At 46.5% G+C, this 24,756-nt stretch overlaps 1 protein-coding gene across 2 annotated transcripts in view; it reads left to right on the top strand.

The window, feature by feature from the left end:
* RCOR1 (REST corepressor 1) overlaps positions 1 to 24,756 on the top strand; it is an 839,441-nt gene that overhangs the window by 481,432 nt on the left and 333,253 nt on the right. For both annotated transcript variants that reach the window (XM_085626333.1, XM_085626332.1), the window contains one exon: positions 11,425 to 11,619. In XM_085626333.1, coding sequence (XP_085482459.1) covers positions 11,425 to 11,619 — 195 coding nt within the window. The remainder of the gene's footprint in view (positions 1 to 11,424; positions 11,620 to 24,756) is intronic.

The raw sequence follows: 24,756 nt of genomic DNA, 5'->3' as shown, positions 1-24,756 counted from the left end.
GTATTTAGACACTTATTTGCCCATGTCTTCTTCCATACATTTTTAGCTATACATATATTACAAATATTTTTTTTTCATAAAGACACATATGTCATCAGCAGAAGATTGCGGTCGCGTGAGTTATAGTTGCCTGCACTAACTATAACGGGGGAATTTCATTGGTTTTTTATCAGTAAAATTTCCGCTAACTATAACATGTGTGAAACCTATGGTTTTTTCAGTGAATTTGCAAGGTTTTTTAAATGCTAATTCCTAACTATAACGTGTGTGAAACCTATGGTTTTTTCAGTGAATTTGTACGTTTTTTTAAATGCTAAGTTACTTTACGCCATTCGTGGCGTGCGCGCCCACTTAACGCAGTTCGTTCCTCTAAATGAATAATAATCTTATCTTAAAAAGGAAGTCCTCAATATAAACCAACTGTACATAGACTCTGTATTTCATGAATTGATTTCTATGCCACTGACTGTTAATGGTATTCAATGATCTTATCTGTTTTGATATTAGACACTATCGGCATTTGCACTTTAGCATTGTTCAGGCTTGGACAATGAGCATCTGCTGCTATATTCTAACAGAGATGAATTTTCTGCACTTTTGATTATTTATTCACGTATTTTGCACAATGCACAGCACTTTTTCAGACTGGTTTTTATAATGGAGTATCTAGATTTTAGGCCCGGTGTGACTCATTAAGAATTTTAATCTTACAAAATGATGGTATACATAGTTTCAGTGTAATTAAGTTCTGACAGTATTACTATACAAACCTGTCACTCCATGTTTTTAGATATTGTGCATTAGCACTTTATTGCATCTGTTTTAGAACATAGTCTCATCCTTGTTTTATCATTATGCCCATATATTGTGATCTTATGTGTGAATTCTTTTAGGCATTGACAGCAATAAGAGACAATTTGTCAATTGTATGGATTTTGCACTAGCACTTTATTGTTAATACTGTGCTTTATTAACATCCTATATTTTTAGAAGGGATTCCCGGTAGCACTAGCTTTCGTATTCTGTGTTCATGCACTTGCATTTTAACACAGATTTGCATCATGTAGGATCGATTGGGCTATGCAATAATATTAACATGAGTCATATGTTATCTTCTAAAACCAACTTACACTGTGAGGTTTTGGCATGATTGTCAAACATGAGCCAATTTATGAATGATTTCTCTGATGAAGATCTACTTGTATACCGAATTCCAAAGTGTGTTTATTTTTGATCATGTGGGCATTTGAACCTTTAAACATCGTTTTGATATTTCTCCATTTTACCCATCATGTATTTCGATTGATTTACGCAATGCCATCTAAGAGCTGTGTTGCTAACAGTCTCATCAATTTTAGCCACAGGATTACTCACATTCTAGAGGAATTAGTGCACTTTCTTTGTATTTATTGTTCCTATTCTAGAGCACGTCATGTGATCAAACTCACGTGTGCAAGCGAAACGCGTCATGGCGGGCACTAAGCCCGATTATTCCTGGATGTAATTTGGAAAATAAATTTTGCACTGCTCACCGCAACATTCTGTGTTTGGATTTCCTACGGTGAAGAGGTCCATGCCAGGAGGCTCTGTTAATGGTATAACAGGGCAGGAACGCTGTTAGTGTGTGTGTGTGTGTGTAGATATATATATATATATATTGAAAAATCAAAGGTTACAGGGACGTTATAGTTAGGCTGACATTTCACTCATACAAAACCAGAGCAATTCAGCAGTTCTAGTTAGCTGAGCTAACTATAATATATGCCCCGCAATATGACCTCACACATTACATCACTCATGACGTGGTCCGTGAGTTCACTGATGTCTCAAATGACATCACTGTTGGCATCATCCAGTGTTTGTTACTGTTTTCTAAAAGAAACTGGGTGTCAAATATGTTTGCGAAGGTATGTGGCTGTGGGAGTGTCTATATGTTATAACCGTTTATAAAGCGCGCAGCTACTCCAAGGAGTCTCCCAGCGCTGGCAGAGGGGGAACAGTCACAGGCGGGATACTAATTGTTAGATGTGAGTTTTGAGTTTCTTCTTGAACAGTTCTAGACTGTCTGTCAGCCTCAAGTAGGGAGGGAGACTATTCCAGGCAAGAGGTCCAAGATAGGAAAAGGATCTCCAACCCATACGGAGACGGTTAATTAGAGGTACCATTGCCGTGAGCCGAAGTAGAGCGAAGAGTACGGACGGGGATATAAGAACCGATTCTCTCTTTGAGATATGATGGCCCCCGTGCCGTTCAAGGACTTGTGAATAAGGACCATGGCTTTAAACGTCAACCTTTGTTTCATCGAGAGCCAATGGAGGGCCTTTAGGTGGGGGAGTCATGTGGGATCTAGGAGGGAGTTTAAGCAGCAGTCATGCTGCAGTATTCTGTACCTCTTGCAGTCTGTTGAAGAGGTAATCTGGGAGACCCAAGTATAGAGTATTCCCGTAGTTCAGTCTAGATGTGATTAAGGCCTGCACCACCTTTCTACCCGCTGCCTCGGAGAGGAACGGTAGAAATCTTTTCAGCATACAGAGCATGTTGAAGCATGACCCTGTCAATGCTTGGATCTGTGAGAGGAAGGAGAGCTAGCTGTTAATTTTGATTCCTAGGCTCTTGACACAGTTTTGCGAGGGTCCCGGATGCGACCAATGCTTGGCCAGCAGTCTGCCACAAATTTGTGAGGGACAGCTCCAAAGTTCATGATCTCCGTTTTAACCGAGTTGCATCTTGGATGAGGCAGCTCCTTACAATGAAAGACTTTGGTAAGATAGTCGGAAATCTCCTCATCTAAGTCCGTGTCTTTATCACATGTAAACAGCTGAGTGTCATCTGCATAAGAGATGACCTTAGTGCCAAGAGACTCTGCCAGCGTAGCAATGGGTGGCAAGTAAACGTTGAACAACGTGGGGCTGAGAGCCGACCCCTGTGGCACTCCCACCAACAGGGGCCTGGCATGAGCTGTATAAAGTGGCAGCCAGACTTCCAGCGACCGTCTGTCCGGGAATAATGCCAGCCAGCTATAAGCCTGATGTCTGATTCCTATTTCATGTAGGCGTTCCAGCAGCTTGATATGAGGTACTGTGTCAAATGCTGCTGTGAGGTCTAGCAGTATCAACATCGCTTTGCTGTCCCTGTCGAGGATGTTTCGGATGTGCTCCGTCACTTCCAACAGTGCTGTCTCGGTGCTAAATTGGGGACGGAAGACGGATTGCGTAGAGTGAAGAATACCGTTGGCTTCCAGATAGATGGACAGTTGACGATTAACTTCTTTCTCCAAAATCTTGAAGAAGGCAGGAAGAAGGGTAATGCCTATAGTTTATTGCTTGTTTAGGGTCTGCCGTAGTGTTTTTTTTAACAGTGGCAGGCCTTTAGCTTTTTTCCATATAGAGGGGACAACACCTGTAGCCAGTGAAGAGTTGAAAATATGGTTTATAGAGGAATTAATCACTGGTGCCACCATATTTAGAACCGTGATAGGGCAAAGATCGAGGGGGGAGCCAGATTTAAGGCTTTTTAGTGCTGCTTAGGACTGAGCAAGGGAGATGGGGGTGAAGGCATCTAGGGTGGCATACATGAGTGGTGTAGAAGCTAGTCTCAGCCCCTGACTGAGAAGAGGGTGCTGGATTCCCAAAACCTTTTGGGAGAGACGATTTTTTCATACAAAAATTGATCAAGCTCTTTGCACCATTCCATAGAGGGGGTGCAGGCTCTCGAGGAAACCACGGGACGCACAAAGGAAACAACGATTTTAAAAATGTCCTTTGCATTGTTGTCCACTTCCATAACTAGTATCAAAAAATTAATAATTTTTTTTTTTCAGCAAGGTGCAGTTTCACTTGGTATAGCTTTAATGCAGCTTTATAAGCAATTTTATCATCAGTAGAGTACTCTCGTCTCCATATTCTCTCCAGCTTCTTGCATTGGCCCATACAGAGGCTATGCTCGGTTTTATACCAAGGAGCCGTCGGGCAGGATCTCGTTTGAGAGTACTTTTTAATAGGTGCTTGTGCGTTCACCATCTCACAGATACAGTTATTTAGATTGGTGGTGTCGCAATCTACATTCACTGTCATAACTGGGGAAGTAGAAGACAGGGCATGATTAATGGCCTTTGATTGTAATTTGCAATAGGTCCGATAATTGGTAGGGCCATTACTTATGGGTGGCTTACTGCCCATCTGTGACCAAGTGAAAGATGAGATAGTGGTCTGTCAAAGGGAGAGGAGTAGACTTAGTAGTTACTGAGTTCAAATTGGAAAAAACCTGATCAAGAGTGTGTCCTGCCAGGTGGTGGGACCAAAAACCTCTTGTTTCAGTCTCAACTGACTCATAATCTCCTGTAAAGCAATGGATTCTGGCCCCAACACATTGTATATGTGAATATTAAAATCACCCAGTACCATGAAATTAGTATACTTTGTTGCCCTAGGTCCCAGTGAGTTTTCCAGTGAGCGGAGGCACTTACTGTCAGAGCCAGGAGGTCGGTATATAAGGACCCTTGCTAACGACTGATTCGGCAAGAAGGTGATTCAGAAACCTAAAGCTTCGATCTCGTGGATGCCTGCTAGCTCAAAACAGGGGCATTCATAATCTTTTTTTAATATGATTGCTGTCCCTCCTCATCTACCAGAGTCGCGGTCCTTTCTAAGTATTCTAGAGTTGGTAGGGATGGCTGATGCTAGTGTGGGGTTGGCTGTAGCTGATAGCCATGTCTCTGTAAGGAAGAGTACATCTGGATCCTCATCCCTAAGTAGATCGAATATTAGATCTTTGTGTTTCTGAAGCGATCTAGTATTGAGTAGAGCTGCCCTAAACTTTTTCTGAGTTGTCTGACTGCGGGGCTATGGGCCGGCCGGTTGGGGGCCGGTAGAGCAAGGGTCCAAGCGCAGTTAGGACAGACAAAATCTTCACAGGGGGTGTACGGGGACCAACTTATTGAACATTTCATTTCCATAGCTAGACTGAGTAGTGCGTCCCTATCATAGCAGACAGGCTGCGCGTCAACTGACAACATACCGGCATAGTGGCTGGTGCTGGCCGCTTCCGGGACGCTGACTGGCACAGAGGGGCTTGCCATTGGCGCGCCAGCGGCGTCTCCGCGCTACAGCTCCATTTATGTGCATGAGTGCGGGGAGGGCAGGATCACTAGAGCGTGCACACCACCAAGATGGCACCTCCCGAGTCTCCTCCCTACCCAGCCGGACCAGGAGGGAAGTGTGATCCCCCTAGTTCCCTCGCATACGGTAAGTGCAGGTGAGTTTAAAAGTGCAAGCAATATAACAATTTAAAACCAGAACAGCAGGTTAAAAATGTAGGAAACACAGTTTTGAGTCGGATTCAAATTCAATAACAGTAAAATAAAGAAAAGTGCAACAAAGTGCAATGTGCAGCGGGCGAGAGCAGGGCTACTTGCTCATCTGAGCCCCCAGAGCCTAGATATATGGGTGACTAAATGGGTAAGTGTTGTATAGAAGAATGAGTGGGTAGGTGACAGACTGTATACATGCGTGAATGGTTGTGTAAACTTTTTGTATGGGTGAGTCTTTGGGTGTATTAGTAATGAGTGACTATCTTTGGGTGAGTGAGTGGGTGTGTGAGTGGCTGTAATGGTGAATGGTTGGCTGTATAGCTGAGTGCTGGTGTGTCAGTAAACTCATTCTAGAGGGCAAACTAATAACTAACACTTCCTTAAAACGTGCCCTAGATGCGGCTGATACAACATCCCGTGCCATTAACACCAGCATATTACTGCGTCGGCACGCTTGGCTTTGAATCTCTGGATTCAAGCAAGAAGTTCAAACCACCACACTCAATCAGCCCTTTGAGCAAGAGTATCTTTTTGGATCTACAATAGATACTTCATTAGAGAAAATGAAGTGATACCGTGACTGCAAAGTCCATGGGGACCTTGCAACTCTCTTCCAACAGGGGTTCCTTTTCGCAATACCCCTAACACCAAGCAGTGACTTCACCTCACTACCCCCGACCATTCCACTCCTGTCGGGGGACTTCTCTCCACAATTCCTACCTGTCTGGAACTCCATCACAACAAACAAGTGGGTAAGACTGGGGAACTCACCTCCACTCCCCCAAATATCCCTCCCAGACAACTACCAATATCGTCACAACATCTGACTCTCCTAAAACAAGAGGTTATCTCCCTGTTACAAAAACATGCAATAGAACCAGTCCCCTTGCCTTATCAGGGCACAGGGGTTTACTCCCTATATTCCCTCATTCCAAAAAAGGACGACTCAGGCCAATACTGGCCCTCACACCACTAAACCTCTATATTCAGTCAGATCACTACCACATGGTCACCTTCCCACAGGTGCTCCCATTGCTTCAACAAGGCGACATTCTTTCCACTCTGGATTTAAAGGACGCCTACTTCCATATTCCAATTCATCCAGCTCACAGAAAATATCTCAAGTTCGTGGTGGACGGCCAGCACTACCAGTTCAAAGTCCTCCTGTTCAGAGTGACCACAGCACCCAGAGTCTTCACCAAGTGCCTCGCAGTAGTTGCGGCTCACTTAAGAAGACAACACATTCATGTCACACAGCAGCTGTGTTCACCACACCCGAAAAACAATTCAATTGCTTCACGACTTGGGATTCACCATAAAGTCCCACCTTCAACCAGCCAACACACAAATGTATCTAGGAGCTGCAATTGACACTTCCAAAGCTCCAGCATACCCCAACCCAATCAGAATACGCAACATATAGGCTCTAATATCACAATTTCAGCCTCGGCACTCATTACCAGCTCGAGTGCAATTAATCGGGATGATGGATTCTTGCATTCTAATCATCCCTTATGCAAGACTCCACATGTGTTCTCTACAGGAATGCTTAGCACGTCAGTGGAACCAGGTCAACGACAGCTAACAGATCTGGTGTTGGTGGACAGCCGCACATATCGCTCTCTGCACTGGTGGAACACACACAACCTTTCCAAGGGGCGGCCGTTCCTCGACCCGGTTCTACAGATAGTGCTAACAGACTCATCGCTCACTGGCTATGGACTACAAAGCAAAAGCAACTCCTCATAAACCACCTGCAATTACTGGCAATATTTCTGGCATTGAAATCCTTTCAACTCCATCTAGTAGGCAAAGCTGTCTTAGTTCGTACAGACAACATGACCGCAATGTACTGCATACAAAAGCAGGGAGGAACACATTCTCTACAACTTTTACACATAGCTCAACGCATATGGAAATGGGCCGTTCCACAAAACATACATCTCCTGGCAGAACACCTCCCAGGAGTACACAATCAAATCGCAGATCTGCTCAGTAGTCAACAGATCCTCAAATGGGAACTTCATCCTCAATTTCTTCTTCCATTCTTTCAAATGTGGGGCCACCCAGAAATAGATCTGTTCGCCACACACCAAAACGCAAAATGCCCAACCTTCGCGTCCAGGTATCACCCGTTGTCCAAAGGCAATGCGATATAGATGAACTGGTCAGGGAAATTTGCTTTCGCTTTTCCGCCTCTCCCACTCATTCCATAAGTGGTTCGGAAGCTCAAACCGCATTCCCTCACACTAATCCTGGTTGCTCCCACATGGGCCCGTCAACCCTGGTTCACAACACTGTTGGAAATGTCTGTAGTTCCTCATCAAAACTGCACCTCTCTCCCAAACTTCTCACTCAGAACCATGGAGAGATGAGGCATCCAGATCCCAATCAACTCAACCTTGCGATCTGGCACCTGAAGTCTTAGTTTGGCTACCTTAAATTCCCGCCAGACTGCATGAATGTCATTAAAGAAGCTAGACGTCCTACTACCTGAGCATGCTACGCAGCAAAGTGGAAACTATTTGTAATTTACTGTACATCCAATAAAATCAATCCACTCGACGCTTCCATTCAAAACAGTATTTGCTACCTATTACATCTACAACGCTTTAACCTAGCATACACATCTATAAGACTACACATAGCTGCAACAGCAGCTTATCTACAAAATAGAGAGCACTTGTCATTGTTTCTTGTACCCGCTATAAAAGCTTTTATGGAAGAACTTAAAAGAATAATTCCCTCCTAGGGTTCCGCCCTCTCCAGTGTGGAATCTTAATATCGTCCTTACAAGGCTCATGGGCCCACCATTTGAACCTCTGCACAAATGTGAACTAAAATTCCTCACTTGTAAAGTAGCCTTCCTTATAGCCATCACATCTCTTGGAGTGAGTGAGCTCCAGGCACTAACCATACAAGAACCATTTTTGCAAATTCATCAGAACCAAGTGGTTCTCAGAACTAATCCAAACTTTTTACCTAAAATTGTGTCTGTCTTTCATCTTAACCAGTCTGTTGAGCTACCAATTTATTTTCCCTCAACCAGACTCAGTGGCAGAAAGGGCTCTTCACACGCTAGACGTTAAAAGAGCACTGCTCTATTACATTGAACTAACTAAGTCCTTTAGAAAGACTAAACAACGTTTTGTTGCTTTTTCCCCACCTCATAAAGGCAATCCCATTTCAAAAGCAGGGATTGCACGATGGATTGTTAAGTGCATCCAAATACGCTACCTTAAAGCCAAACATACATTAACAATTCCCCCTAGGGCTCATTCTACGCGCAAACTAGGGGCTTCTATGGCATTCTTGGGGAACATTCCCTTAGACGACATCTGCAAAACTGCAACTTGGTCTACACCACACACATTTACAAAACACTATTGTGAAGATGTGCAAGCAAAACAAGCTAGTGTGGGCCAGGCTGTCTAAAGAATACTCTTTCAAACCTCTGCAACAGATACAGGTTAGCCACCGCCACAAACACTGTTCTATAGTCTATGCACAGTATATGATCTGCAGCTCGTATGCCTCGAACGGAAAATGCTACTTACCAGTATGCATCTGTTCTTGGCATGTAGAGCTGTAGATTCATATACGCCCACCCGCCTCCCCGGGTTCCTTTATCTGTTGCAGTGTTATATTACTTAGATACATCACACATGGACATCTTTCTATTTCTTACTAACTCCATCATCACCCTTTATGGCGAAAACAATCTGTGGATGAAGTCCATGCCCATGCGCACTATCATCGTAAGGGAGGTGTCCCCTATCTCGTGACTACAAAGACTTGTTTGAACAAAAACAAACTGCAAACATCAGAGCCCAACACCAGATGGCGATCTGTGCACAGTATATGAATCTACAGCTCTACATGCCAATAACAGATGCATACTGGTAAGTAGCATTTTCCTTTCTGTTCTGGCCACCATTCCTCGTGTTTTCTCTCATATCAACATCTTCTTTGGAAAAAGCAATGATATCCGTTATAGTCCAAGAGACGCATACATGATAACTAGGGAAATTGGCATCAAAACCTGGCACTTCATGCATAGGGGCTATCATAGAGGCACATAAGTATTGGCACTTAACCTATAACAGTGTTACATTCAGCATCTGTCAGTTCAAATGTCTCATATTCGCGGTCATAATGGGTGAAATTATTGAACAGCATCAGGTCCTGCAGCTGACCCCGTTTAAACCTCACTGAATTATAACTAATGCATAAAGAATGTATAACTTTTCCCATGCCTTGTATCGGTGTTTTATTGTTTGTTGCTTAGTGTCATGTTTCATGCACTTCTAAATACATATTTTGATTTGTTCTAGCATTTTTGGTGTTACGGTACGTCTTAATTTAGTACTGAAAGCAGGCCCCCCCTGTAGGCGGCCAGGCCAATTGAGGGAAGAAGGAAAAGGGGGGGTCATCCTCCATTGGATCTCCCTTTTCTTCTAGTGCAGGCATATCTGTACCAAAGGTTTCTAATTTGACCGGTTTGTCTTAACTGTGGCCACTTGCTTATTTTTTCCCACCTTTTCAGCACATCAAACTGCAACAGTCTCACTTTCCTTTCTCAATCATACGTTCCCTTAGATAATTCAGTTGATCTTAACCAAAAGTGCCATTTATGGGACGCTGTAATGAAGGATCCTTTTCAGTATATTCATGCCATAGTTGCAAAAACAATCCAGTCTCCATCCCTTGTTTAGTCATCTCCCGTGCTTGAATTCCCCTACTGGACATGGCAGTACTTCATATACATAATGTCTATTTACACCACACCGTTTACAACAACTACCCATTTTTTCAAGACTTCTATAAAATAATTATTTTAATGCAGTAATGGTGAAACTTTGTCACAATGCAACTGCTTCCTGTCATACCATTAGCCACTAAAAATCAACATAATTTCGGACTTTCACATTTTAGTGCAGTAATGGTGAATCTTTGTCGCTATACAATCTTCCCTTCACACCACTAGCCTCTTAAAATCACCAACATGTGGGACTTGCACATAATAAAGTACAGCGCACCACACTGTCCCTGTGGCCATATTTATCATTAAGTCTCTCATATCATTCCACACATCCATGGTACTCCTTAACAGGTCTCGGCTACTGTGGTGCCTCAGAGTTCTTTTGATCCCGCTGTGTCAACCTCATGTCTACCAGTGATCCCCTCAGACTGCAACAGCGGGAACTGCAATCCCCTCTGCGGATATGTACTTTAAAGTCCATGGGTTCACCAAACTGCCCCTTGACTGCAACTCCTTTTGGTCTATCTGGATTGACTTGGTGGATCTCAGACGAGCTCTCCGTTTGTGAATTACACAAATTAGGTACACTTGCCTGTTAATGAGAGAGTAGTCAAACAGTCGTGGAGGTATGTTTATTTAAGCTTAAGTCTGAGAGATTCAAAGCTTTCTGCTTCCAAGTATACTCTGCCGACGGTGCTGGTGCAATCCTTTTATACGATTTAAACATCATTGATCTATAACGAAATAGCGGAGTCAGTCGTGTGCCCAAAATATAATTTGTAAGTTAAGATAAAGGAAAATACTAACAGGAATCTTATCAAAGCATGAATACGTTCTCAGAACGCTGAGGTCAATGCGTTTTGACATCTGCTGATTGTCGTCCTTTCTGATCTACCTGATCCTCCAGTTCTTGAAAGCAAAGGGGAAGCTAACCTAAATTAACAGTTCATGGACTTTTAACCTCCGCAGCCTAAGTGCAAGGGCCTGGGTTTGTACAGCTGCATGGCTCATGAAGTCACAGCGAAAACACAACATGATGAACAGTTGCTCAATATTACATTTATGGTCCTACAACTCATCCATCATGAGTATCCCTCACAAATACTTGTTCTTTGGTATGGTTAGCCCATCACTAACATCTGAGCCATAGTTCTCTGGCATACATTTATTTCCCTAGAGTTGGATGTATATGATATGAAGTATGCCTTAGTTTTCAAGCTGCCAAGTCGTGTTTTCAGGAAAAATTGCCAATTGTTTTTTTCTCTTCCTCCTTGTTCTCATTGGCATACACAGAAATATTTGATTTATGAATTTGATGAAGTTAATGATTTATTCTTTTGTTTGATATTTATAGGTGCCAAAAAATGACACCATTCCTCATGTGAAGAAAGAAAAGTATCCATCTCAAGCTAAAAACAGAGCTAAAAGAAAACCACCAAAAGGAATGTTTCTTACCCAAGAGGATGTGGCAGCAGTTTCTGCAAATGCGACTGCTGCGACTACTGTCCTAAGGCAGCTGGACATGGAATTGGTTTCAATCAAACGACAGGTATGCTACCGCAATAGATATTGTTTAGAAATTGATACTTTTGTTTGGATTTTACTTCTTAAAATTGATTAATATATTGCAAGATGAATTACTACATATGTACAAATAGTAGGCGTCATACGAAAGACAAAATGCTGGCATTACGTTTTGATGCAAAAGCTGTGACAAAGGGCATCAGAAAAAGAAATATTTGTCCACAATATTTGATTTTTTGTGGGTCATGCCACTTTTATTCTAATTGTTAGATTATGGTGATAGTTTTTGTTCCTAAACAATGTAAATGATGCTTCTGTGGTCATATAGGGATGAAGTCATAGCATTATGCTAAGAAATTAAATTTGATCTAATTGCATTCAATCTTTTACTTAAATAACCTTAAATAAGGTTTATTCAATTGCATGTTTTTCTTGATAAATTATTTGTTTTGTGGCATCTGTAGCTGTAGATACACTTTCTGTGCATACTCCTGCCATCTAGTGTGGGACTTGGACATGTGCAACTTGTTTTTGTTCTAAGAAGTCTTTCGAGTCAGGAGGTATAGTGACTCCTCCCTTAGTTAGCATTGCACATACCACTTCTGCCCAGAGATCTCAAGAAGATCAAGAATAACCGAGCCCAAGTCATTCTTGTGGCTCCAAAGTGGGCAAGGAGAGTCTTTTATCCAGAGCTTCTTTGAATGAACATCGATTCTCCGATCAGGCTGCCCCTTCGGGAGGATCTCCGGTCACAGCAGCAAGAAAGGATCCTTCATCCGAACCTGTCAACTCTCTGCCTCCTTGCATGAAGATTGAGCGGCGACAGTTAATAGCTTTTGACCTGCCTGCCAAAGTATGTAATGTTATCCTGCCGGCCAGGCGGTCCTCGACTAAGATGGTATACGCCTTCCATTGGTGAAAATGAGCAAATTGTACAGAAAAGTCCTTTGACCCTTCTTTCTGCATTTCTGTCTAAGCGTCTTCTTTTTATTTTTACCCTTGCCCAGCAGGGACTGCTTTGGGTACTCTAAAGGGTTATCTTTCTGCTCTTACTGCTCTGTCTGCTTTCTAGCGGCTGCCGGACCACTTCTCCTTGTTTAAATCCCCTATTGTAAATAGGTTTCTAAGACGGCTTTTACATAGGTGTTCAAGGCGTGTGCTGTAGATACACATGCTTTGCATACTCCTGCCATCTAGTGTTTGGTCCGGATGTTTGCAAGTTGTTTTTCTTCGAAGAAGTCTTTCCTAGTCACAAGGTAAGGTGACTCTTCCTTTCGGTGATAGTGCGCATGGGTATCAACTCCATTGTTAGATTGTTTTTTTCCCCCATCAGGTTTGGACGTGTATTGCTGCGCTCCAGTTCGAAACCATTCTTCGGGTTCCCCTCGGCACGCAATCCTCTCTACCCTCGATGGTATTGTTTCATACGCATTTACAACTTCTCTGCATATCGTTTCAGTCAATGGAATCGACTGATCGATCGGAAAGCTCCGTGGACGGCCTTTTGGGTGAAGATTCCGGTCAAGAAGACGTGGAGGCAGCAGAGGAGGAGGGCCTTCTCCGTGCAGGACTCCGACTCGGAGCTCGAGATAGACCTCGGCACTGAAGAGCTACCACAGGGACAAGGTGACGTGAGTACAGAAGTCCCCTTGCCCCCTCAAATCACTCCCAAAAAGCACAGGGTTTCGGCACCACCTCTGCCTTCTGGCCTAGGTCCGCACCGAGAGGACGTTTCCATCGCCCTAGCTGCTTGACAGCCAGTCAAGCTTTCCAGCTTGGTGCCGAGTCGGCAAAAGTCCTCATTGGAACCGAAGCTCTCCAGTTCCAAAGAGAAATCCGGCTTGGAGCCGAAAGCCAAGCAGCCTTCCGAGCCGAAATCTTCCGTACCGAAAAAGAAGCACACACCGGCACTGAAGGCACCAACGTCAAACGACGTCGGTGCTGAATTTGAAAGATGCTTCTTCGGATCCGAATTTAGGCATTGTTCCACCGAAAACTGATCCAAAGCAGAAGACTATAAATTAACCCCGAGACTGGTCATATTCATACCAAGCTGCCTCTGATGAGGACACTCCTTACAAGATTCCATTAAAGAAGAAATCTGTTCCTACCAGTCCTTTTCATCCACCATCCTCGTCCACTCCACCTCCTTCTCCACCTGCAAATCCTTGGCAAATTACAGCTCAGGATCCTCCTTAATATCACCACGATGATGGTGATGATGGGGGAGCACATTTACCAGTAGATCCGTGGACGGATTATACAATTGATCCTTGTGAGAAAGTGCCCTCTTTCTTGCATGGTATGCCCCCACTTTTTGCTGAATTGCTGATGCACTGAGTGTGCCCTGGGCTCCTGCCAATCAGGTACCCAGGGCCTGTGTGCCTTCCATAAAACTGCATGAAAGCCTAAACCCAATTGGCATCTCTGGCCACATGTCATCCCCTGGTAAATGGTACCATAGGTACCCTGGGGACTCTGACCAGAGAATGCCCCTAAGGGCTGCAGCACTTATTGTGCCACCCTTAGAGGCCCTGTACCCTGACACACACCCACTGCCTTTGCAGGCTGAGTGTCTGGGTGCAGAACTAAACAAAGACGACATGGCACACATCCCTGTGTGCCATGCCCACAAACCACTGCCCTGGCATACATCAGTCACCCCTCTAGCTGGGTGCCCTATGCCAGTGGTGAGGGTACAGGCGCATGAGCCCTGTACCCCTACAGTGCCATTCCTGGGCCCTGTAAGTGCAGTGCTGCCATTAAGAGTATATGGTGCTGGGAGGTTGTTATTGTGAACTCCACAGCACCATAATGGCTGCACTGAAGACTGAGAAGTTTGGTCTCAAACTTCTCAGCACAGTAAACCCACACTGATGCCCGTGTGGGATTTAATGTAAAATGCATGACAGAGGGCATCTTAGAGATGCCCCCTGAAACTCGACCAACTCCCAGTGACCTGACTGAGTGGCTGCGCAGGCTGCCACCACCAGACATGTTTCTGGAGCCCTGGGTCGAGAGCTTGCTGCTCTCGGGGGCCTGAAACAATGCACATCCTGGGACGAGGGTTCACGAAGGAGAAGCTTCAAAGGCATGCCGCCTTTGTGAGCTTCTCCAGACCACTTGCTGTACTCAGCAACTGGTCCCCACTGGTTCTACCCCCACTTTGGGCGGGAGACACGGCGGGGAAAAACAAAGTGAGGAAGAGAGGGGTGCCCACCTCTGCCAACTCCACTCCTAAGGTGGGGGAGACGAGGTGAAGCACAACCTCGAGTCCCCGCCATCTTGAGGATGGGGGGTCCCAGCCAACCAGGGACAGGCTTCTGCCCCCCCTCCCACTGGAGAGTGGCAGGATAGGGGGTGTACCCACCCCAGGGAAGGGACCCATTGGTCCCTGCCATTACCTATCTGCAACGCCCCTAAATTTAGTATTTAGGGGCACCCTGAACCTTCCTTCCTCAGATCCCAATTCCGAAACTACAAGAAGAAATGCCATGCAGCTGCTAACAGGAGGACGACAACAACTGACTTTGCCCCAGCCCTACCGGCCTGTCGACCCTCGAACCTGCTCCTGCTAAACCCCGGCCTCTTTAGTGGTCCGCAACCTCACAAACCCCAGAGGACCTGGCTGCCTTGCTCAACTAAAGACTGGGACTCCCACGAGCTCTGCTCAAACATCTGCAACCCCAGGCCCCGGCCTGGGACCGCGGATCCTGCCCACTCTGCACCCGCTGAGCCCGGCCCAAGCCAGAGTGGACAAAGACCACGAGGACGTCCCCCCGGCGACTGTGACCCAGAATCCAGCACCCAAGGACTCACCTAGAAGATCCTGACAACGCCTGCAGCCTCAACACCAGGGACCCCTCCAACCGCGACCAGCAGAGGGTAAGATCCCCCGACGCCAAAAGACACGCCATTGCCCCACGGTCCCCTGTGCCCAACTCTTGGGTGTCTACCCAACCTACAGCTTCCCAACTTAAGTCTCTAAGTGGTTGTCGCGCCTGAAGAATCACCGTCCCTGAGCTTGCAGCCTTTGTTCGTCTCACAGCTTTCCCATTGAAATCTATTGGGCGCCTGACGGTCCAGAAACCCACTGCACCCGGCTGCCCCAGTGCTGCTGAGGGTGCACCAACTACCCTGTTCGACTTCCCCACTTGACCAGGAGCTTTGCTCCCACAACCGTGTGGCCTGCGTGCTAGCAGCCACCAACCAAAGGCCCCCTGCCCGCCATAGGCAAACATTGGGCCTACTCTCTCTGCACCCGGCCGCCCCTGTGTCGCTAAAGGGGCAACAGTACAATCCTGAACCTGGTAGACCCCTGACTTGCCCAAGAACCTTAACTCTGCCAGTCGAGTACTTACCTGAAAACCGATAACTTACATTTTTTCCATAGGGTAACATAGACTGGTTTTCACTTGGAAATTCTTCTAAGTGTCGAGTTTTGATACTTTGAAATATCCACAAAAAATAGTCTGATTAGCAAAAACAAAAATCACTCACCTGTTCTCAGGAGAGATCCCAGTGCTGGACTTCGGTGCCCAGCGCTGACCAGAAAAAGTCATTAGAACTGTGATTTTACGATAACTTGATTTTCCTCCATAGGATAACATTGCCTGGTTTTTGCCAGAAATTCTTGTCGATTTTTGCAACATACAAATAATCCTTAAAAATCACCTGTTTAACAAAAACGATTTCTTTCAACTGTTTACAGGAAATGTACCAGGGCTGAATCCAGGATCCAGCCCTGAGTAAGAAAAACATCCGTAAAGTAATTCTAATGCAGTTTACTTAAAAATCCCATTGAGATTAATGTTATAGATATATAAGTATTGTGTTGCCTATTGCAACCCCTGTACCTTACTGCATTCAAAGTCTATTTTGTTCATTGAAAGTATTCAACAACAGCATCTTATCTTGAGAAAGTATTTTATGCAAAACGTGGTTCTAAAATAAAACTGTATATTTTTATACAAACAATTGGCCTGGAGTTCAGTTCTTGAGAGTGTGAGCCAATTTGCTGTCTGTGTACATCAAATGCTTTTACACTGTCCTCTGATACTGTCTTACTGCTCGACCAAGCTACCACTTTGGAGAGTAAGGTTCTATCTAACTTTAACCTCTGCCAAACCTCTGGAGACTCTTGGACTCTATACACACTACCTCACTTTGGTGCAGTATGTTCGAGGCATGTGGGCTGCTGAATTCATATCTGTGCATAGATCGCCGCCTAGTGTTGGGTCCGGATGTTTGCACGTTGTTGTCCTGGAAGAGTCTTCGAAGTATCCTGAGATAGGTGACTCCTCCCCTGGACCACAGTGCGCATGGGCATCCTCTCCATCCTCAGATTGTTTTTTTCCGCCATTGGGTTCGGATGTGCTTATCTTGACTCAAGTTAGGAAAAACTTTTTTCAGGCCAAAAGGCCTTTAGTTCGCGTCGGTACTGTTCCCGATCGGTATCGACAGTTACTTGTTAGTTTACTGACTTCAACAACAACTTTTTCGCATCGTATCCGACCATCGACCCTACATCGACGATGGAATCGAGGACACCATTCAAGCGGTGTCCTGTTTGCAATGCGAAATATCCCCATGTCGACGTCCACCCGGTGTGCAACAAATGCCTTTCACCGGATCACGACGAATCCACATGTATGGCCTGTGCCCGATTCCGATCCAAGAAGACTCTCCGGAATCGACGAGCGGCGAGACTTGAAGCGCAGCAAGCGGCACCGGCCGCGACCAACATCTTCAGCGCCGAGGACGAAGATGTGGAAGACATGGAGAACCTACCCTCCAGCCCCGCTTCCGAACACGATTCCGGATCGGAAGACATCGAAGAACAACTCTTTCACAGGGAAGAAGCCGACACCGAGGTAGGAGACTACGATGAGGCCTTAGGGGCCGAAGAAAGTAGCTCCGGTGACGAGCAAGGCCTACCCGTACAGACGGAGGATATCCCAGTGTGTCAGTCAATGGCTCCGGTCGAGGGATCGCCTTCGGGCCTTACCCAAGACCTATCCCGCAGTTCTTCGGCCCCGCCATCTGGCCCGGCCTCGGACATTCAGCGACATCCATTAGTGCCCAAAATGACTGGTTTCCCTTCCTCGAAACCGAAACCAAAAGTCGTATTGGTTCCACAGAAACCGAAAGTGACACTACCACTGGTCGGATCGAAGCCCTCTACACCTTCGACGCCAGCCAAACCCGTCGGCACCGACCGCACCAAACGGGACTTCGGTGCCGAACGCGCAGCAGCCGACGTCGGCACCGACACACGGAAAAAGGCCATCGGTACCGCCAAGCCGCCTCGTCCCCTGGCACCGAAACAATCGGCTCCGGCCACGAAGGTCAAAATGGCCGCTGCGTCGCACATCGCTTCGAAAGCAGCACCGACGGCCCAATCATCGACGTCGTCGGTAGCTACTACCTCTCCTCGACTCGATGACCCCGTGACCCCGAAGAAGTCCACGCCTGCCTCTGCAGAACCGCTCGGCGCCAAAGAACCGTCGGCGTTACAGGTTCGACAAGTTGCAGCGTCCTTGCAACGCATCAAAGAAAAGGCAACCCTCCAGGACACGTCGGGCTCCGAGCCGAAAAAAGCTCAAAAAGCTTCTCCAGCAATACCCAACATCACTTTTGGACTGCCACCATCCACGGCACCCAAACTGTTTGAAATCAGGACACGTGTCACCCAAACTAGGATCACACCTGCCGAACGTTCTCCTACGGAGACGTCACCGTCCCACATCATCGATGCCGACACCGGCAGACTTATCCTCCACAAGCGGAGAATATCTTCCGATCAGCCTTCGGACTCCTATCGGATCCCGCTAAAGAAAAAGCTGCCAGCGGATTCGGAACCAGTTCTTTACGAACGTCTCCATACCTCTTACCTAGATCCACAGCCCTTCTCTCCGACACCCTCTGAAACCGATGCTTTGGAGGACTACATGGGTGACGATTTCCCCTACCCCAGAGAGATGGACCCTGAAGGCCAACAGGACCCTGACCAGGCTTGGGATGACCCTGTAGACCCGGGTGCGCCTATGGATACACAGGACACGCAGCTATATGGCGCGAAAACGTCTCCCACAGAGGACACTGCCGCATTCAACGCCCTCATTGAACGTGCTGCGGCCAATCATGGTGTGCAACTCCACTCTGACACAATCGAGGACGATTTTCTAATGGATACTTCCGCATCCTCAGAAAGGAATATCAAAACTCTACCCATGCTGAAAGGTGTCCTTAAACCAGCAAAGGACATTTTCAAAGAACCCACTAGGGCAAGAGTAATAAACCCCAGGATCGACAAAAAATATAGGTCGGTGCCTGTGGACCCTACGTACATTAGAGGCCAGTTGCCTCTAGATTCCATTGTAGTCGCTAATGCTCGCAAAAGGGCGCACTCACAGACTACTGGCGAAGCTCCTCCCCCGGACAAGGAGTCCAAGGTGCTAGAGACCTCCGGCAAACGGGTTGCAGCCCAGGCAGCTAATATATGGCGTATTGCCAATACCCAGGCGCTCCTAGCTCGCTACGATCGCGCCCACTATGACACATTAGAAACCCTAATCCAACATCTCCCTGACCAATACAAGGAGGGAGCAGAGATCCTCATCAGGGAAGGACAACTCCTCACGAACGCATCCATTAAGTGTGCACTGGATGCCACAGATACAGCTGCTAGAGCAATAAATACCAGCGTCATGTTACGACGACACGCCTGGCTACGAATCTCCGGATTCAAACCTGAGGTTCAAAATAACATCCTCAATCAGCCGGTCAACCCCAACTACTTGTTCGGACCAGAGGTTGACACCACCCTAGAAAAAATAAAAAAGGACACAGACACTGCCAAGTCCATGGGGGCTCTCCAAACACAGTCCTTTCGGAGTGGCTCCTTTCGTCGCCCCGGAAATAGAGGAGCAGGTAGAGGACAGGGGTCACAGCAAACCTTCAACAAGGGCAACACACAAAGTACTTACGATAAAAACACCCGGGGTGGATATCATGGCTCCAGCACAAAGGGTAGAGGACGCGGATACGGCAATACCAGGTCCTCCCCCAAGAACAAACAGTGACACCCTCTCCCTTCCTCCCGACCACATAACACCTGTCGGGGGAAGGCTACAAAGGTTCCTGTCCACGTGGAACTCCATCACCACGGACAGGTGGGTCAAAGATATTATCAAACACGGTTACTGCCTAGAATTAACCTCCACTCCACCCACCATACCACCAAAACACCGTCCTATGTCCTCAGAGCACTTAGCGCTATTACAGCAGGAAGTGCTAAGTATGGTGGGAAAAGGCGCGATAGAGGTCGTGCCCGTCCACGAGCAGGGTACGGGGGTGTACTCCCTGTACTTCTTAATACCAAAAAAGGACGGGTCACTCAGACCTATACTAGACATGAGACCCCTCAACCGCTACATTCTCTCAGAGCATTTCCACATGCTCACCCTACAACAAGTCCTCCCGCTGCTCAAACAGGGAGACTTCCTGGCCACGTTTGACCTCAAAGATGCGTATTTCCACATACCCATTCACCCCTCACACAGAAAATATCTCAGGTTCACTATTCAAGAGCAGCACTACCAATTCAAGGTTCTTCCCTTCGGCGTGACAACAGCACCCAGAGTTTTCACAAAGTGCCTAGCTACTGTGGCTGCACATCTACGGAGGCAACAAATTCACGTCTACCCTTACCTGGACGACTGGCTTGTTCAGGCAAAGTCAGCCCAGCAATGTGCCAGCCACATGTCCCGCACCATTCACCTTCTTCACAGTCTGGGGTTCTCACTAAATTACCCGAAATCACATCTCCAACCCGCCCACGTACAACAATACCTAGGTGCGACCATAAACACTCTGGCAGCCACAGCTCAGCCAAATTTAGTGAGGATCAACAGCATGCAAATGCTGATTTCAAAGTTCAAACCCCCAACACTCCCTTCCCGCGCGAGTGTTCATGCAGCTGATAGGCATGATGGCCTCCTGCATTTTCATAGTCCCACACGCGAGACTACATATGCGCCCGCTTCAGGAGTGCTTAGCACGTCAATGGAATCAGGCTCAAGACAACTAAAAGACCTAGTGTTGGTGAGCGGTCGGGCATACAACTCTCTGCATTGGTGGAATCCACAAAACCTTTGCAAGGGCCGACCGTTCCAAGAGCCTTTTCCACAAATAATACTGACAGCGGATGCGTCTCTCCAGGGATGGGGAGCTCATGTACTCAATTACACAGTGCAGGGACTATGGACAATACAGCAAAAGAAGATGCACATCAACCTTCTAGAACTGATGGCAATCTTCCTGGCAATGAAAGCATTCAAAGTACACTTGTGCAACAAAGTCGTGTTGATCCGGACGGACAACATGACTCCCATGTACTATATACAGAAGCAGGGAGGAGCACACTCTCCACAGTTGTCTCATCTGGCTCAGAGCATGTGGAAGTGGGCCATTCAGAGGAACATATTCCTCATGGCGGAACACCTCCCCGGCAAGGACAACCAGATGGCGGATCTGCTCAGCAGACACAGCCACCAGATGCACGAGAGGGAGCTACATCCGTCAGTACTCCAACCGTACTTCCAACAGTGGGGTCATCCAGAGATAGACCTATTCGCCACAAGCGAAAACGCAAAATGCCAAAGCTTTGCCGCCAGGTTCCCACATCCGCAGTCGCAGGGCAATGCGATATGGATGAACTGGTCCGGCAGATTTGCGTACGCTTTTCCCCCAGCACCATTGATACCACTGGTGGCACGCAAACTCAGACAACACTCACTGACACTCGTCCTGGTTGCTCCAACGTGGGCACGCCAGCCATGGTACACCACCTTTCTCGAACTTTCCGTGGTGCCGCATCAAAGGCTGCGAATCAAACCCGCGCATTTGACGCAGAACCATGGAGAGATTCAGCACCCAGATCCGCAACAGCTGAACCTGGCAATCTGGCTCCTGAAGTCCTAGAGTTTGGCTACCTAAGCCTGCCACCTGACTGTATGGACATCATTAAGGAAGCTAGAAGACCCACTACCAGAGCTTGCTATGCAGCCAAATGGAAAAGGTTCGTCATTTATTGCAATAATAATGACATTAACCCGCTAGACGCATCCATCCAAAACATAATTTGTTACCTCTTACACCTATACCGATGCAATCTGGCATACACCTCAATACGTGTCCATTTGACCGCAATATCAGCCTATCTCCAGAACTGGCAGCACCTCTCTTTATTCAGAGTGCCTGCCATCAAAGCATTCTTGGAAGGACTCAAACGAGTAATTCCTCCAAGCCACCCACCAGCTCCAATGTGGAACCTCAACTTGGTCCTCACACGCCTGATGGGTCCACCCTTTGAACCTCTACACTCATGCGAGATTTAATTCCTCACCTGGAAAGTAGCTTTCCTAGTAGCAATCACTTATTTAAAGAGAGGCACTAACCGTTCAAGAGCCATTCATACAGGTTCACGCCAACAGGGTCGTACTACGTACCAACCCCAAATTCATGCCCAAGGTGATATCGCAGTTCCACATGAATCAAACCATTGAACTGCCTGTTTTCTTTCAAAACCCACAAACTGTCGCAGAAAGAGCACTCCATACACTGGATGTAAAGAGAGCCCTCATGTACTATATAGACAGGACTAAAGTCTTTAGGAAAACAAAACAACTTTTCGTTGCCTTTGCCCCACACCACAAAAGTAACGCCATCTCCAAAGCAGGTATAGCCAGATGGATCGTTAAGTGTATTCAAATTTGCTATCAAAAAGCTAAACGCACATTAACCATTCCCCCACGAGCCCACTCAACACGTAAGTTAGGGGCCTCCATGGCTTTCCTGGGAAACATTCCTTTGCATGATATATGTAGAGCAGCCACCTGGTCCACTACACTTACATTTACCAAACACTATTGTGTAGATGTGCAATCAAAACAGCAGGCAGCTGTAGGACAGGCTGTTCTCAAAACTCTTTTTCAGACCGCTGCAGCTGGCACTGGTAGCCGCCGCTAATGGGAGGTACTGCTATATATTCAATGCACAGATATGAATTCAGCAGCCCACATGCCTCGAACTGAATATGCTACTTACCAGTATGCATCTGTTCTTGGCATGTAGGGCTGCTGACATTCATATCGCCCACCCTCCTCCCCGGCGCCTGTAGCAGCTGCAGCTCTCAGAATTCCTGTATAGCATGGTCATCACTTTCTGTATCTACTCCATCACTGCCACAATGGCGAAAAACAATCTGAGGATGGAGAGGATGCCCATGCGCACTGTGGTCCAGGGGAGGAGTCACCTATCTCAGGATACTTCGAAGACTCTTCCAGGACAACAACGTGCAAACATCCGGACCCAACACTAGGCGGCGATCTATGCACAGATATGAATGTCAGCAGCCCTACATGCCAAGAACAGATGCATACTGGTAAGTAGCATATTCAATATAGAGCCAGTTTCTTACAATTCTCCAGCCGATAACGACCCATACCTTTAACCAGCCAAGCCATCTCCTCCAGACAATAATGCCTCCCACCAGGAACTCATTGCCAGGGCTGCACAATATATCATGTGGTTGGCACTGCACAAAATCATTAGAAGAAGATTTTTTTGTTTGAGACCTTGAGATCCACAGATGGGTCGTCACAAACACATCCTATGCTTAAGGGAATGATGAGGCATGCTGACCCAGTACAAGCAAGCATCTTGACTCCTAGGGTTGACAAGAAGTATAAAACCTCCCCGGCAGACCCAGTATTTATCAAGGGCCAGTTGCCACTAGATTCACTGGTAGTGTCTAATTCTCATAAACGGGCTAATTCCCAAACATCAGGGGATGTTCCACCAGATAAGGAGTCCAAGTTAATAGACGCTTCTGGCAAGTGCATAGCTGCTCAAGTTGCAAATCAATGGTGCATTGCAAATACTCAAGGCCTTTTAGCCAGGTATGACAGGGCACACTGGGATGAGATGGAGCAACTGCTTCAATATCTCAGACGCGCATAAATCTAAAGCACAGGATTTAGTAAATGAAGGTAAGCTAATTTGGTACACAAGAATGCACACGACATAACAAGGTATAAACACATGCACCTACAATTACAGACCGAGATGGCGTTAGATCCTTCAGTCCAATATCTTATTACATTCCTTTGACACAAAATAATAAGATGCAGGAAATACAGCTGTTGACATGGAATGTCAGAGGCCTGGGTGATCCACGTAAACGCAGGCAGATATTAGCTTATTTACACCGCCATCATATTCACATAGCGATGCTACAGAAGACACATCTAGACCCCCGTGGGACCCCGTCTTTTGCCGGTAAATGGGCTGAGCACCGAAATTTCTCATCATATTCTACTTATTCCAGGGGGACAGCAATTCTGATCAAAAAGCATACCCCATTTGTCCAGCTGGGACGATACTCAATAGTGTGAGGGAAGCTGTTCTGATTCTGTCACACTGGTAAGCTGTTACGGGCCAAGCGTGGACAGCCCAGAATTCTACGCTACACTTTGGGGAAGATATGTGAAATAGGCTCTACACACTTGACCGAGGGCGGGGGGAGATTTTAACACAATGTTGAATCATCTGTGGGATAGGTCCACCCCCTCCTGCACCATTATTCCAAAACGCATAAATTGCTGCAGGCCATATTTACTGATAATGCCCTTATAGTTACATGGAGACACCTAAATCCAATGGGGAGGGAAGGGACACATTATTAGACACACCATTCATCCTGCTCTAGACTACTATTGTGTGGTCTCGAAAGGAGTGGGACCCTAGATCACTAAGGTAGTTCATTTATCAAGAACCTATTCTGATCACTCACTGGTTCAATTGGCATTAGCCCCACCCCATTTTGCCACACCATATAGGAATTGGAGACTTGTGCCGCCTACACTACTAGATACAGCATTCCGTTGTGAGCTTGGTCAAGAAATTTCTGATTTTTTTTCTAGCGAAACACTGACACAGTGCCAAATATAGTCACGGTATGGGAGGCCTTCAAGGTCACTATTAGGGGATTCTGCATCGCTAAACGGTCTGGAATCCTTCGGGACATTCGTAAGATACTGCACATGCTCGAGACAGACCTGAAGAGGATTGAACAAGATTTGAACAGTTGGGTAAATGG

Source organism: Triturus cristatus, chromosome 9 (assembly GCF_964204655.1).
Source record: "Triturus cristatus chromosome 9, aTriCri1.1, whole genome shotgun sequence".
In the NCBI taxonomy this organism is placed as follows: domain Eukaryota; kingdom Metazoa; phylum Chordata; class Amphibia; order Caudata; family Salamandridae; genus Triturus; species Triturus cristatus.
Note: the sequence above shows the minus strand (reverse complement) of the source record. Positions and strands in the feature narration are given on the sequence as shown.